The sequence below is a fragment of the Labeo rohita genome, unplaced genomic scaffold (genome assembly GCF_022985175.1).
Source record: "Labeo rohita strain BAU-BD-2019 unplaced genomic scaffold, IGBB_LRoh.1.0 scaffold_1290, whole genome shotgun sequence".
NCBI classification, from domain to species: domain Eukaryota; kingdom Metazoa; phylum Chordata; class Actinopteri; order Cypriniformes; family Cyprinidae; genus Labeo; species Labeo rohita.
In genome coordinates, this window is record NW_026127440.1 from 5,818 (window position 1) to 22,829 (window position 17,012).

General features: G+C 36.2%; 5 protein-coding genes across 5 annotated transcripts; all 5 read left to right on the plus strand.

Annotated features, from left to right (window-relative positions):
* The first annotated feature begins 10,275 nt into the window (after nucleotides 1-10,275).
* LOC127157989 (histone H4) lies at nucleotides 10,276-10,633 on the plus strand. The gene has a single exon (XM_051101149.1). The coding sequence runs from the start codon at nucleotides 10,299-10,301 to the stop codon at nucleotides 10,608-10,610; it is 312 nt and encodes a 103-aa protein (XP_050957106.1). The 5' UTR covers nucleotides 10,276-10,298; the 3' UTR covers nucleotides 10,611-10,633.
* Nucleotides 10,634-11,305: 672 nt separating this feature from the next.
* LOC127157988 (histone H2B) lies at nucleotides 11,306-11,716 on the plus strand. Its single transcript, XM_051101148.1, has one exon. The coding sequence runs from the start codon at nucleotides 11,316-11,318 to the stop codon at nucleotides 11,688-11,690; it is 375 nt and encodes a 124-aa protein (XP_050957105.1). The 5' UTR covers nucleotides 11,306-11,315; the 3' UTR covers nucleotides 11,691-11,716.
* A 788-nt stretch (nucleotides 11,717-12,504) lies between these two features.
* On the plus strand, nucleotides 12,505-13,526 carry LOC127157984 (histone H1-like). Its single transcript, XM_051101144.1, has one exon. The coding sequence runs from the start codon at nucleotides 12,531-12,533 to the stop codon at nucleotides 13,149-13,151; it is 621 nt and encodes a 206-aa protein (XP_050957101.1). The 5' UTR covers nucleotides 12,505-12,530; the 3' UTR covers nucleotides 13,152-13,526.
* Nucleotides 13,527-13,787: 261 nt separating this feature from the next.
* On the plus strand, nucleotides 13,788-14,240 carry LOC127157987 (histone H2A-like). Its single transcript, XM_051101147.1, has one exon. The coding sequence runs from the start codon at nucleotides 13,816-13,818 to the stop codon at nucleotides 14,200-14,202; it is 387 nt and encodes a 128-aa protein (XP_050957104.1). The 5' UTR covers nucleotides 13,788-13,815; the 3' UTR covers nucleotides 14,203-14,240.
* Nucleotides 14,241-14,786: 546 nt separating this feature from the next.
* LOC127157985 (histone H3-like) lies at nucleotides 14,787-15,279 on the plus strand. The gene has a single exon (XM_051101145.1). It carries the CDS (start codon nucleotides 14,854-14,856, stop codon nucleotides 15,262-15,264), a length of 411 nt encoding a protein of 136 aa, XP_050957102.1. The 5' UTR covers nucleotides 14,787-14,853; the 3' UTR covers nucleotides 15,265-15,279.
* Nucleotides 15,280-17,012: the final 1,733 nt, after the last annotated feature.

Sequence of the window (17,012 nt, forward strand, 5' to 3'; positions counted from 1 at the left end):
CTGAAATGGCATTTAATTTTAGTCAACAAAAAAAACACTATATATAAGGACTATATAAGTAAACTGTTAATGTTCACTTATAGAGTGAAAAAAGCCAAATGGTAATTTTAAGTATAATATACAATTAAAGGAAATGTTACAGTAGTTACAGCTGCATTATTATAGTACAATATACTTTATACATATACAAAAAGTAATATTTGTAAGAAGTGTGTGTGTAATTTGAGTTATGACCATAAACTCACCCTTGTTCCTCATGATCTTGTCACAGTCCGGATGTCTCGGCAGATTTGATGGACTATCATCAGCTGATGGACTGACTGATTCTCGCAGATCAGGTCCCTATAAGCAGACTTTACACACCAGCTCCAAAAGGTATTTGGAAAAATACACATTTCATATCATAAAATAGATAAGTGGCAAAAATGCTACTAGACATTGTCTACAAACCATCCTGAGTGTTTTTCTCATTAACAGTCTGGTGCCAGAGTGATTTTTAGTGGATGTATGAAGTCAGTTATTGTTGTGTTCGGGACGCAGACACACTCTGTCAGTTTAAATCTAGATTAAAGACCCATCTCTTTAACCTTGCTTACACATAACAAATCCACATTCTTATAATTCAAATCCGTTAAAGGATTGTTAGGCTGCATTAATTAGGTCAACCGGAACCGGGAACACTTTCCATAACACCCGATGTACTCGGTGCATCATCAGAAGAATGGCATCTACGCTAATATTAGTCTGTTTCTCTCTTATTCCGAGGTCACATTAACCACCAGATCCAGTCCGTATCCAGATCAGATGGTCACTGCAGTCCCCCGGATCCAGTCCGAACCCAGCCCAGACGGTGGATCAGCACCTAGAGACGACCTCTACAGCCCTGAATGTCAGCGGAGTCCACATCAACTAGATGAGCCCCAGAGACGGATCCACATTAAAGACCACATCACCTAGACGGCTGTCGGCACAAGACCACGGGAACTTTGGCCAGAGGAGAACTGGCCCCCCGACTGAGCCTGGTTTCTCCCAAGGTTTTTTTCTCCATTTGTCACCGATGGAGTTTTGGTTCCTTGCCGCTGTCGCCTCTGGCTTGCTTAGTTGGGGACACTTTCTCTTAACACAATATTGCATTTTACTTTATTGTTTTTGATTAACTACCTTTACCTATAATGTGAGTGTTTAATGTTGCCTTTGGCATTGTTGATGTACTGTTTCCTATTTAATACTGTACAGCCGCCTTGTCACAATTCTGTATTGTTAAAGGCGGTATATAAATAAAGGTGACTTGACTTGACTTGACTTGTGGAATGAAGTGAAAGAGAGCCATTTATTTTGCCTAAAACGCAAGTAGAGAATAAGTATGCTGACAAAATAACAAGGGAAATAATGCACTTCTAATATAGAGCTGCAGAGCATTTCCAAATATATAAACTGCACCGTTTTTGAGTTTTGTCATTGTCCTAATGATCCAGCAGGTGGCGCTACCGTGACATTACAGTTGTTTACAGTCACTAGCATCAATTCCTAATGCATGTCACGTTTTCAAAGATCTTCACAGAGTTTTCTAACCAACTTAAAGCTTGGCACAGAAGTTAATTTAATGTTCAAAATGCACTAAAAGTTCTACACCACTTCATACAAGTTTTGTTTTAGTTGTTCATGAGTCCCTTGTTTGTCCTGAAAAGTTAAACTGCCCACTGTGCTTTATTAAAATTCTCTTGAATTTGGTTTTTCAGCATTTTTGTGTGTTTGAACCCTTTCCAACAATGACTGTATGAATTTGAGATCCATCTTTTCACACTGAGGACAACTGAGGAACTGCAATATGCAATTATTACAGAAGGTTCAAATGCTCACTGATGCTTTAAAAGACAAAAAAAATGTATGTGTATATATATATATATATATATATATATATATATATATATATATATATATATATATATATATATATATATATATATATTAAGAGCAAGGGGGTGAAAACTTTTGAACAGAATGAAAATGTGTACATTTTTCTTATTTTGCATATATGTATATATATGTATATATGTATATATATATATATATATATATATATATATACATATGGACATATGTATATATATTCCTCGATTACATGTTTTATGCTAGCATGCTAGCAGGCTGAGTAATGGCAGTTTAAAATGGCCGACCACCAGGCCCTGTCACATCCCTGTTTTCACATCCCCTCTTGCCTAGGCCTATGTAGCACTGCTTTTGGGGTTGCACTTTGTATATTATTGATATTTCAATACATATAGATATAATTGTCATTTATGCTAACTTTGAGTAATGATGAGTAGGACATTCTACCAGAAACGTACATTTACACATAAAAAAAAATCACATGGAGGACATGCTACATTATAAGAATGTTTTTATTTTAGAATAAAATACATTTTTATATGCATTTCACCCAGTTTGCATGTTTTCCTAATGATTTTTTTTATACAAATAGCATTTTCTTATTGGTCACATGTCCCTGATTCTATCTAACATGGTTTTGTAACTCCTATAAGAAATATAAGCAACTTTTCGGTCAACTGCAGTACACAAAATCACAGAATACCCACCCAGGCACCCATATTGTTGTAAAAAATGACAACTGATATAGTCCAAACATCTTTTTAATTCAATAAACTTATTTAATTTTAATTTCAATATAAAACCAATATGTAATCAACAGACATTTAACTGACTAGCACAATGTAAAGTAACTGTGGTACCACATCACTTTACGACTCACTAATAGCAGGGTAATACTATGTAATATTGACATTATTACTTACATGGTAGTAATGGAAATTGCATATCTTTCCCTAGGTATTAATGTAGATATTACCATGATATCACCCTGTTGTGATGTGAAGTGGTACTTTGATGGAAGCCTTTTTCTAACCTTGAAGGCCCTGGCCCCCGGCCCTGGAAGTGCAGCCTTTCTCTTAAACCTATTTTTTTTTTTTTTCTAATGCTCTCTCCATAATTTGCACCTATGTCTTTGTAATATAAATGACAATTATATCTATATGTATTGAAATGTCATTAATATTGAAAGTGCAACCCCAAAAGCAGTGCTACATAAAAGAGGGACAAAATTAAATTCACATTAAAATCACTCTCAGGCCCCGTTACACAGTAATGTGACAGGGCCTGATGGTCGGCCATTTTAAACTGCCATTACTCAGCCTGCTAGCATGCTAGCATAAAACTGTTAACATTCAATCAAGGAATTTCTGTAACCTATTTTGACATGTTTTGGATTTCAAACATTTTCATTATTTTCTGGGATGTTTTACCGTGACAGGGCCTGATGCTTTAGCTCGTCCTCCTCAAAATAAACATACAAAAACAAGATTTTTACATAACAAAAATACTGGATGTTTTAATGATACCTTTTGCTCATCATTTATGCTTTTATAATGACAGTTATGCATTACTACAAAGTTTTTATATTCAAAGAAAAATGAATATAAAAACATGAATAAAGAGGAAGAAAATCTGACAACAGCGTTGGAAGATAGATCAAATAAACATGGCACCATTTTATTTTTCTAGAATTTTTTTTTTTTGTACTTCCCATTTTATGTACAAGTCACAAAGCTGTGCACATAAATACAAAAATACATAAAACATACAAGAGTAAGAAAAAAATAAATAAATACAAAGAAAACCTTCAGCTCCGTTCATGATAACTGTGTTACTAACATGACAGTCTATAACGTAACATATTATTTTGAACTCTGACCTTTGACATTAAAGTTTGATTAAAAAAATGTAAATTATTTCCTCACCCTCAAGCCATCCTAGGTGTATATGACTTTCTTCTTTTAGACAAATACAACTGGAGTTATATTAAAAATGTCCTGGCTCTTCCAAGCTTTATAATGGCAGTGAATGGGTGTTGAGATTTTGAGGTCCAATAAAGTGCAACTCCAGGGGTTTAATAAAGACCTTTTAAAGAGAATTTATGCATTTGAGTAAGAAAAAAAATCAAATGAACACCAAAATTTAAAAAAAAAAAAAAAAAAAAAAAAAAAAAAAAATTGAACTCGTCCTAGAGAGTTTGTCTGATTTTTTTTTTTTTACCCAAAATTGGCTGAGATCATCTTTAGTCCATGCTGGCAAACAAATGATGGAATTCAATTTGATTAGTCAAACCGTTCTCAAATAACACATGAACAAATTCTACGAAGAGCATGCAAAAATAGATGTTGCATATTGACCATGTGCACAGGGCATTCTTTAGCACTTCTGTGTATATAGGAGGAGACTCTTGAGACTCCTCTCCTGCCTTGTTTTTATCAGAAACTGAGAAAAATAATAATTGCAACATCGTAAATAATGATAGCAGTATGGACATTCAGTTTCATAATATTTCGTGACATATAATTTATATGCCAAGCCTGGTAATCCCAGGAGAGTACCTAGACATGTAGTTGTACATTTGATTGAACATTTGATTGATTTAACATTACATTTTTAAATTATACTTTTATATTGCAATAATTTCACATTCAATCTTCAAATTAATGTAGAAACAACATAAAGGAAGTGGTGGAGCAAGCAGTTTGATATTTGTTTAATGCTTTTTTTTTTTTTTTTTTTTTTTTTAATGGCTGAAGGCAAGTATCACTGATAACAGCGGATGTCTCTATGATTTTTTTTTTCTAATATTTAACCATTGACTGTAGCCATCCAACATTACAGTATAATTGAGAGCTTTCAATTTAACATTTATTAGTCTTGTAATTTAAGTGAACTTAAAACAACCTTCACATAAACCCATTATAATAACTGTCATATAGGTGCCTGTGTCCTTCAGCAAGAACATATAACCTCATTTAATGAAGTTGTCAAACACTAAATTCTAAATTAAATAAAAGATAATGCTTAAAACTACAGAAGTTACTGATTTCCCCTTTTTTTTCAATTTTGTTCTTTGAACAGACATCTCAGCAGCTGGTTATTAGGATATTTTGGCTGCTGTTACTTTAAGAGCTGCCGCTGCTGAACTTGACGCGGATATGACACTGCTTTAAATGTGACTCATAAAATAATAAAGACTTACATGCACAGTTTTAAGGCAGCTTTTGTCACCTTTTTTGTAACTTCATGAATTAACTGATGGCATATCTATGACTAACTACATACTCGTATTTGGGTTTGACTATGATACAGCGCTTTAATAGGCTATAGCCTAATACAGAGCACAGGCATATTTATGAATGCACTTGAAGAGCACGTGCTATGAGCACAGTATAACGGCTGACAGAACAGGAAGATTTGTTTTTACATGACCAGACAATATCTCATCTGACAGATGAACAGTTCACTGATGTTCTGCTGAAGCTCCTCATCACCGGTATTGTTTCCACCCTCGTTTGACTCGTGCCTAGCGCTGAGGTGACGTTGGAGTGCGTGTCTGAAAAGTCTCCTGTTTGATGTGCGTGTTATTACGTTCTACGTCTAAATAAACACAATTCTTTAGTGGTTGTGGGTGGGGTGGCCAAATCTAGTGCTGCCCCTGCGTTAATGTCTTAACACTTTCAAATAAAAAAAAATAATCGTCTGCTCTAACACGATAATTTTGACACCACTACTTCAAAGATTTACTTTTTATTCATAAATACGTCATGAAAAAAAGTCTTTTAATGGAAAACAAGGACTTTTTAAAGGGGTCATCGTATGCTAAGTTCACTTTTACATATTGTTTGAACATTAATGTGTGTTGGCAGTGTATGTACAAATCTACCCTGTAATGATAAAAATCCATGCAGTGGTTTTTAATTAATCTGTAAAATAATATCCCCTTTTTCAAATCGAGCCATTCTCAGATGCCTGTCGTTGTGGCATCACACCCACAGAGGCCGCTCCCACAATAGTTGATTGACATGAGCGTCTTACCTCAGATCAGTTGTCACAGTCCAACCTCCATGTTTTGATGCCGAAGCAGGGATGTAAGTTAGACAAGAATTGAGCGATTGAGGTGTTGTGTTGTTGGATGTAATAATGAACATAGCGGTCGTCATTTACTCCCGACATCTGAGCCGCTGAAGATGCAGCGGATTACGTTTGTTTGTGAAGGGAATGCACCTCCCGATCTACATATATCCGTCTATGTTCATGCAAATCATTCGTGATCCAGCTTCACTTACAGCAGAAGTGAGTATAAGGGTTTTTATTTTGAATCTTTGCAATCGCCTTTCCTTATAACGTGCTAGTTAGCAAGTTCAGCGGCTAAATGCGGCTAAAGTAAACAGGCTCGTCACTCCACAGAGAGAAGAGAGGGGCGGGGCGAGCAGAGCTCATTAACATTTAAAGCAACCTCCACCAGAATGAGATGATTTTTGCAGAGCTGATTTTGGCAAGGTAAAAAGGGTGTTGTTTTACAAAACCATTGAGAATTTTTAATCAAAGTATATTAGAGACTTTTAATTAAGACCCTAAAGAATCATATCAACTTGTGGAAAATGGGCATCCGATGACCCCTTTAAGATAAAAATGACATGAAATTACCCTTATAACCAGAAGATGGGAGCAGAGGATCACTCATTGGCTGCAGCTGCCATTTCAACTCGCTAGTTTTTTCAAGTCTTGCTTTTCGATTTATTATAAAATTACTAGTATAACAAATTTTAGTACTTTTACAGCATTTAAATATACAGTATAACAAGTGCAAAAAGTAATTAAAATAAATAAATAAATAAATAAATAAATAAGCTCATACACAAACAGCCTATAAGAGTGAATTACTTAAATATTTTAAGGGTGAATTATTTAAATATTTATATATTCTCTACAAATTAAATAACTTAAATATTAATGGTATACGAATTATCTAATTAATTCAATACGAATCAATATGAATTTGAAATATTTTAGATTTAATTTAATAAGTACATATTTTGAGTTTTATCTTGAAATGTAAAAGCTATTAAATAGCCTATGTTCACCCAACACAAGCTTGTTACTGCTATAGTTTAGTTACTCTGAAATTAGTCAGAGTAACTATATATATATAATATACATATATATATATATATATATATATATATATATATATATATATATATATATATATATATATATATATATATATACGCTATTGGAGCTTAGCGAGCAATATTTCTGAGGCAGTTCTTGTCAGGTGAAATGACTTGCCTCAGAGATGGGGACTCGAGTTTGAGACTCGGACTCGAGTGCGACTTAAGTCGCACACACAGTGACTTCAGACTCGACTTGAGACTCGTCGTCGAAAGACTTCAGACTCGACTCGGACTCGAGCTGCGGGACTCGTGAACAATGTTTATTTTTAGGAAACAACTGATGAGCTCGCTGTTATTCCCCTCCCTCCATTACCTATAACCTGCCCATGTAACACGCGACGTGTATCTGCTGCGCGGGCGCGGCCACACATTTTTTATTTTTTTTATTTTAGGCGCGGCCGCCACACATGAGAGGACAACGAACAAACATGTCGACTGCTGTGCCATTCATCGTTAGCTTTGGATTTTAAAACTTCAAACAAGACGGCCCAAACAGAAGAAGTGCTCAATGCAAAATATGTGATATGAGATTCAGTATAGACAGCGTCATTGATTATAATAGAGCTTTGTGATGTCGCGAACTAAGCTTTTACTAATTTTAAGGGAGTTTGTAAATGAGATACTGATTTAATACAGCAGTTAAATAAACAAGATGTTATTATTAAGTGACTTACATTGTCTGACTATAACACTATTGCCTGATTTTGCTCTATTTCATCGTCAAAAGTAGTCTGAAACAAGTCACAACTGCTGCGCATCTCCATTCAAACACAGCGGTGTTTCGTTTATGAATGAACTCGTTTTTAAAACGAATCTAGTGAAATGATTCAATTTCCCATTCATAAAGACAGTCACTCTTTATTCCTAAATGAAGCAGCAGTTCGAACGAATCAAATGAATGATATGATTCAGTAATTAAATCAGTCTCTTGCCGCCACCTGCTGGCAGTTATTTAAATCATTTTACATTTCTGTATTAAAACAATTTGATTTAAAACATTAATCTCAACAATGAATTTAGGAATATGATTGCACTTCTGCCACCTCTGAGCCTCATTAAACATATGAAAAGGTAAAAACAAAAGTTAAATTCCCTTGTAAATCACTTTAAGGAGTCAAATATCACCTCATAATGGGAAGGCAAATTTTTTTATCAGATTTTTGGATTATTGTTTAGAATGTGCTCCTAAAATTTTGATTGTGCTACTAATTTTTTTAAATTAGCACAATGTGATGTTTGACCATATTTGGTCTTTCTTAATTTTTGGTCTGTACTGTACTGTGTGTTCATGCTACAAGGCAAAATACAGATATTAACTTAAAAGTAAAGCATTCTTGGTGTTTTTGTCATGTTGCAATAGCCTGTTTACACTGATTATATACCAAAATCAAAGCTGATACTGTATGCTAATAGATAAAGGAGTCATTATAACATATTACATGCTTTGAGTTCCTTATATATAGCTATGCAGTGTTGGATGGGTCGCTGTACGTGATGCAACACTTATTATAACCAGAGACTTAATATAATAAAGAGACTTGAGACTTGACTTGGACTCTAGCTCAGAGACTTGTGAGCATCTCTGACTTGCATTAAAGGGAATTTGTCTGTGCATATGGTCAATTGAGACCAAACCTGGTGTGAGTAACAACAAGCATGACCTGAGGCAGTGCCACCTTGTGGTCAGGGGACATGAAAATGGCTATTTTTTGTTAATAACTTCTGAATGCTTTGGCCAAAAAAATCACAAAACTGGTTACTTTAGCTTTGGTGGAGCATGCGATGCTGACATATCAGACATTTTGGGTGTTGGCCATTTTGAATTTTGACATAAAATGCTATATTTTATGAACATATTACTAAAATGGTACTGACGATACTTAAAAAAGTTTTGTGGCAGCTTATAAAGTTATAAAGACATTTTAAAAAATGCTAATAACTTTTTAATATATTAGCCTATTATAATGAAACTGGTTTAAGAGCTTGATCATTTAAAGCTTATTATAAACATAATGTTTCCATTTGTTGGTTGTTATTGTTCTGTTCAGATTTTAAAATTTGTGTAGTATATTACATAGTGATGTGACCTATGATTTTCACCAAGCAGATGATTAAACAGTGCAAAACACAATAGACTTACACTAGTATTACCTCCCTAGCACCACCCAGAACATCAACCACATACCAGTAGCATATATATGATTCCGCCACTGAAAAACTGGGAGTTTTATATCTCAGTTCTGGGAAAGAAGTCATAATTGGGAGTTTGTATCTCACAATTCTGAAAGGTAATTGCAACTTATCTCACAATTATTTATTTATTTTTATTTTTTTGCAATTGCGTGTTACAAACTCACAATTCTGATTTTATTTCCTCACAATTGTGAGATATAAACTCGAAAATGCGAGAAATCAACTCACAAATCTGACTTCTTTTTTTTTTTTTTAATAATTATACATTATAATTATACATAATTTGTTGCTATTGTGTGAATAATATGGATTCATGTAATCTATAAAAAAGTAACTGTAGTCTGATTATGAGTATTTTTTAAATATAATTTCATCTAATTACAGGTACTTACTTTTTGAAATCTGATTACATAATCCAGTTTAAAGGTAATCAGTTACTACCCTGTTTTGTTCATATATTGTATTAGCAATGAAACATCTGTGCAGATAGGGAGAAACTGACTGCACTGAAAGTAAAATTAAAGCTGTCTGTTTGTGTAACATATGAAATACATGTGTATTCCTCTTGTGTCACCATTATTTATTTAAATAATTTTTATATTTTGTATCTTATGTTCCAGATGTATACCATGTTGTTGTTGATATAATCCTTAGTCTTATTTAAATGTTCTTCTCTTCAGATGTCATGAATGATTATTTATGTATGTATGTAACATTTCTTGTATGTTTGCACATATGACTAAAAAAAAAATTGGATGAGTAGATTAAGATAAACTGTGAACAAATTAACAAACGGTCAGACTTGAAAAAAAAAAAATACTGTAGGGAACCATGTAATAACAAATTACACCCGATCACCATGTGTTTTCTCCTAGATTTTCATACTGAAACTAATGACGTGTATCGTATGATGTAGCATAGCTCCGCCTTCGTGTATTTCAATTAGGTCCTGTAGGCTATTGTAAAGCTCTTCGCGCACGTCCTTGTTTTTCATTACTTCTGTTGTGTAGTATAGTAACTTGAAGAATTGTAATCATGTCTGGAAGAGGCAAAGGCGGCAAAGGACTCGGAAAAGGAGGCGCTAAACGTCACCGTAAAGTTCTCCGTGATAACATCCAGGGAATCACCAAGCCCGCCATTCGTCGTCTCGCTCGCCGTGGTGGTGTCAAGCGTATCTCCGGTTTGATCTACGAGGAGACTCGCGGTGTGCTTAAAGTGTTCTTGGAGAACGTGATTCGTGATGCTGTTACTTACACTGAGCACGCCAAGAGAAAGACCGTCACCGCCATGGACGTCGTGTATGCTCTGAAACGACAGGGACGTACTCTGTATGGTTTTGGAGGTTAAATATATTCGTTTCTACATACAAACCCCCCAAAGGCTCTTTTAAGAGCCACCCACGTTTTCAAAGAAAAGAGTTAATATCGTGTTCTGTGAATTGTTTAGTAGCAGCCTGCACACGACCACAGTCTTTCTTTCTTTTGCTATGACATATACTCTTGGTTTCCCAGCCTAGTCTCCATCTAAAATGTGTTTTTGAGTTTTATTTGAAATTAACTATCAGTAAGGTTAGAGTGTTTTTCCCCCCAAAAGCAAGTTTACAAAAAATGTTTACATATTTGAGCTATGGCATAATTTTGCTTTAGTCTATGCTTGGTCTGTGAAAGTAGACCACAAAGGCGTTTTTACTTTTCATTGGTGTTTAACTAACTTTTTGTTGAAATCCCTGTTTTCTCCGAGAGTTAATTTAATGTAAAAAACAAACAAGTTTTTTTTCTTCTTTCTTCATGATTGGGGATTATCAGACATTTTGAGCGGGAAAGTCAAAGCAGAAAAACAAGCGCGTGGGGTCGTTCAACTTTAGAATCCTGTGACTGGTGGATGCGTCTGTCAAGCCAGCCCATTTCTAACCAATGAAAAATGTTTCTTTCATTCATTGCGCAAAAACACGCAATAGGGAGAAGAAACTCAGCCCTGTTAAATTAGCATGAGCTTTCAATAAATACCTAGTACATACTTTTAAAACTACAGTGTGATTTATCACGAGCTAACATGCCTGAACCAGCGAAGTCTGCTCCTAAGAAGGGCTCAAAGAAGGCCGTCACCAAGACCGCCGGCAAAGGAGGAAAGAAGCGCAAGAGGTCCAGGAAGGAGAGCTATGCTATCTACGTCTACAAAGTGCTGAAGCAGGTTCATCCTGATACTGGTATTTCTTCTAAGGCGATGGGGATCATGAATTCTTTCGTCAACGACATCTTCGAGCGCATCGCCGGTGAATCGTCTCGTCTCGCTCACTACAACAAGCGCTCCACCATCACATCTAGAGAGATCCAGACCGCCGTGCGTCTGCTGCTGCCCGGTGAGCTGGCCAAACACGCCGTGTCTGAGGGCACAAAGGCCGTGACCAAGTACACCAGCTCTAAGTGAGACGTGAACTGATCTCAACTACCCAAAGGCTCTTTTAAGAGCCACCCATTTTTTTCGTCCAAAGAGCTTTCAGTGTTTTAATTTGTGATATCTGAAATGATGTTTTAGTAAACCTGGGAAAAAAAAAAAAAAAAAAAAATACAGAACAGGCTTCTCAGATTACTAGTAACAGCTCCTAAAATGCTGGTTTCAAAGACGCAGTTACATTATCTAAAGAACTGTGTTTTTATCGTTATGTAACTTTAATGGCTTTATTATATTCATAAATAATAAAGCAAGCAATTATCTGAATTGTACTCTACGATATATATTTATACTCTTCGTTTTTCAGGATTGTTTGAAGAACAGATCTTTGAAAAGAACGCAATTTTTATTTTATTTTTTATTAATTACGTAAATGTAAATAGAAAATAATAGGCACTGTTTATAGCATGTTTATCAGCATTACAAATTATATATATATTATATATATATATATATATATATATATATATATATATATATAGCTCAAATATAGCATTCCTGGGAAGGAATCAATTGCATTTTAAACATTTAAACAGAAAAGTTATAGATAAATAAACACAATTATTTCATGCATAATGCATATTTACATTTACACATGCATAATTATTTAATCTATATTTAAGCTCATTAGCATTTGCGTAGTTTCTAATCTGCGAATATATTTTGATTTTACTGTTTAAACGTATTCGCTAAACTAGATTGTGGATTAGCATATTGAGTCTACACAGTTCTCATGTGGTAGTTAAGTTCCGCAGCGCCGCTCAGCGCTTCATTATTTTCAGACTGTCGACGTGTGAAACGTATCCGCTCGGAGACATGGCTGAAACCGCTCCAGCTGCCGCCGCTCCTCCGGCTAAAGCTCCCAAGAAGAAATCGGCGTCTAAACCCAAGAAAACGGGCCCGAACGTCAGGGACCTCATCGTCAAGACTGTGACCGCCTCCAAGGAGAGAAGCGGCGTGTCCCTCGCCGCCCTGAAGAAGGCTCTTTCTGCGGGTGGTTACGATGTGGAGAAAAACAACTCCCGCGTCAAGATCGCCGTCAAGAGTTTGGTGACCAACGGCACCCTGGTCCAGACCAAAGGCACTGGCGCCTCCGGTTCCTTCAAGCTCAACAAGAAGCAAGCCGAAACCAAGAAGAAACCTGCCAAGAAAACCCCCGCGAAAGCAAAGAAGCCTGCTGCCAAGAAACCCGCCGCCAAGAAATCCCCCAAGAAGGTGAAGAAACCGGCAGCCACCGCAGCAAAGAAGGCGACAAAGAGCCCCAAGAAGGCCAAGAAACCTGCAGCTGCTAAGAAGCCAGCTAAGAGCCCCAAAAAGGCGAAGCCAGCAGCCGCTAAGAAAGCAGCCAAGAGCCCCAAGAAGGTCAAGGCAGCCAAACCCAAGACGGTGAAGCCTAAAGCAGCCAAGCCTAAAAAGGCGGCACCCAAAAAGAAATAAATATCACTGAGTTTGTTTCTTCTTAAAACAAAACGGCTCTTTTAAGAGCCACCCACTTGTTACGATTAAAGAGCAATATTTTAATTTAATTTAATGATTATTGAGGTTTTAATGAGAGTGTGTAAACTCAGGGAGTTTGTATGCTTTTATGTCAGTAAAATACAATCTACAATACATTATATTATTTACTGCGTTTAAAACATTTGTTCATGATTAAAATTTATTCACACTAGTATCTTAATGATATTTGAAACATTGATTAGACGGATGTAGCTGAATCATCGGATGCTAGGCTTGGTATGAAAATAATACCAGAGGCTAATCTACTTTGAAAAAAAAAAGTTTTTCCAGTGTTTATGTGGACATTTATTTCAATGTGTGATTGTATAACCTTGGTTATTATATCATCTTCTGCATTAAACGCATTTTGTAAATAAAATAATTTAAAATTTCTGTTCATTCATCATGACAACACATGAGAATGAGTAGGCTGGCAGAAAGGGGGTGGGTTTTTAGTTTTTGGAGGGATTTGCAGTGATTGGTTTTCAACTGTGACAGACTCTGACCAATAGACGAAAAGCACTCTCTTATAAAAACTGATCGTTTAAGCAGTTACTTCACTATTTTTGTGTTGACTAGCAATAGCAACTTCAGTGATTTAACAATGAGTGGAAGAGGCAAAACCGGAGGCAAAGCCAGAGCAAAGGCTAAGACCCGCTCATCCAGGGCAGGACTGCAGTTTCCCGTCGGCCGTGTTCACAGGCTTCTCCGCAAAGGCAACTATGCCGAGCGAGTTGGTGCTGGTGCTCCCGTTTATTTGGCCGCTGTGCTCGAGTATCTGACTGCTGAGATCTTGGAGTTGGCTGGAAACGCCGCTCGGGACAACAAGAAGACCCGTATCATCCCCCGTCACCTGCAGCTGGCGGTGCGCAACGACGAGGAGCTGAACAAACTCCTGGGCGGAGTGACCATCGCTCAGGGCGGTGTGCTGCCCAACATCCAGGCTGTGTTGCTACCTAAGAAAACCGAGAAGCCCGCCAAAAGCAAATAAATAAATCGCAGGCCCCCACAAAGGCTCTTTTCAGAGCCACCCACTTTGTCTATAAGAGTAGTTTGAATTATATGGTAAATTTCAACCGCTTTCCTTTCTCTCTTACACACACCTATAAATATATAATATAACTTTTGCTGTTGGTGCAAAAAAAGAATTTGATAATCTTTGTCAGAGAATGGTGCCTTATAAATGGCACCTTTAAAAAGATATGAAAGAATTGTTAAAATATAAAGTGTGATACAATAGAGTGTGTGTGCAATATGTTAATGCTATTACACTGCGATAGGATGATAGGGAAATGTTTTAAAAATTAAAAAAATCTTAAACCCCATTGTCACGTGTAGTGTAGACAAAAAGTAACTTTTTAATTACTCCTAATAAACAAATAAAAAAAAAAAAATAAAAACAGCATTTTCAAAGTCCAATAATGGGACACTGAAGTCCCAAACATGTTTGAGCGGGAAAGGCAAGCTGCCTCCGCTTATTTGAAAACATGAAGTGCTTGTTCATTGGCCATCTTAAGCTGCAACGTACCAAACAGCCAATCAAATGCCTCTTCTGACGCACCGCCCAATGCGGCAGAAGTGTTTAAAAAGCTGCTGCACACGCAGTGAAAAATCATTCTTTATTGAAGAGTTAAAGTCAACAATGGCAAGAACTAAACAGACCGCTCGTAAATCCACCGGTGGTAAAGCCCCGAGGAAGCAGCTCGCTACCAAAGCCGCCCGTAAGAGCGCTCCTGCCACCGGCGGCGTCAAGAAGCCTCATCGTTACAGGCCGGGTACCGTGGCTCTGCGAGAGATCCGTCGCTACCAGAAATCCACCGAGCTGCTGATTCGCAAGCTGCCCTTCCAGCGTCTGGTCCGAGAAATCGCTCAGGATTTCAAGACTGATCTGCGCTTCCAGAGCTCCGCGGTCATGGCCCTGCAGGAGTCCAGCGAGGCTTACTTGGTCGGTCTGTTTGAGGACACCAACTTGTGCGCCATCCACGCCAAGAGAGTGACCATCATGCCCAAAGATATTCAGCTGGCCCGCCGCATTCGTGGAGAGCGCGCTTAAACGCACTGCTCCTTACACCCAAAGGCTCTTTTCAGAGCCACCTACCTGTGTCGAACAAAGTGTAATTTCCTTGTCTCTTGTCGTGTTGTTTAAAACCCACTCAAAAGACAAATTTGTAATACGAAACGTAAATACACAAAATACGCAGCGATCTCTAATATTTTTTCGGTAAAATAATTCTTCTGTAGGAAGATCGAGAAAAAATACTGCTAATGCAAGGGAAAATTATATTTTACAGTTTTATTTTTTTGCCTATTGCTCTCTGCAGGTGTAATGATTCCAAATGTAAAATTGATGATTCTTATACAGAACTGGGTAGGTTGCTTACAAATTGTCAATTGTCTGTTACTGATTCCAAATTACATGACACATTAGTAAGTAGTTGATAACATAATCTATTACATTACACATTTTAGGTAATATAATCAGCTTTTAGATGAATTTTAATTACTTTAAACCAATGCCATTTATTTAAATAGACTGTCCTGTACCATATTTGATATAAAAATACAAAGATTAACATATGTTCCATTTATTGCTATTAACAACATTAAGTGCATTAAACATGTCAAGGTTTAGCAAACTGGGGTTTGAGAAAGAACTGCAGGGGGTTTCCGACTTCACTGAAAGTAAACGTAAAGCTGTCAATTTGTGTAACAAGAGAAATGCATGTGCATTATTGTCTCACTTTTATTCATTTAAATAATAATAATAATACTAATAATAATGCATATTTAATTATTGTGCAATTCCTTGTTTGTTTTAGATAATTTAACAGATCAATGTTACAATTTTTCTTAATCGATTCGACACTTTTCTCCAGTGCAACATACTTGTTCTCAAAACAGTTAGCACAGCCATCCAAACACAAAATTATCTTAACCAAAGATGCTCAACATTACTGCAAAATGAAGCACTGCAGTTTTTTTTTCTAATAATGCATTTATTAAAAGTAAATATTAGCACCTATAGGCATGTTCTCTACTAATTATAAAACACATTCAACTGTAGATGCAAATATGCTAATGAAAATACGTGTTTATTGCAATTTATCAACAGGGAGTTGATATATATATATAAGCTAAATAAAATTGTTATCCAATGTACTACACACATGTGTGTGTGTGTGTGTGTGTGTGTGTGTGTGTGTGTGTGTGTTTGCTGCATACATTAATTATCCTGAATTATTCAACTTTCTTTTCATTTACATCTGGAAGCGAATTGCACTGCATTTTATGTACACTACATATTTGCTGTGCTTGCATCACAGAAGGAAAAAAAAAAAAAAGTAAGCAAGTTTGAATTCATGCTCAACATCTCCTCAGGTCTCTTCCTTTCTGGCTGATGTTGTTCTGGAACACCATATCAACAATACTCCAGTTTCTCCTCGTGCTCTTTCTACTACACCAGTGCCCTCCTCTCTCATCTCTTCTCCCTTTCCTTCTTCTCTCCTCTTTTCTCACATCCTCCTCTCTTCTCATCTCTTTCTACCAGTTACACTCTTCATCTTCTCTCATTACACCCCTTTCTCTACTTACTCCACCATCTTATTGACTTACACCTCTTTCTTTAGCCCCTGTTTTTATTTATATTTGCTATTTTTTTTTATATTTTATTTTTATTTATTTATTTATATTTTTTTATATTATCTGCATATTTGTTGTTGCTCTTTGTAAACTTCCCCTTTTATTATTGCTCTAAAGCAATTGTGAAAAATGTGTAAACAATTAAGAAAACTGCATTCCCTG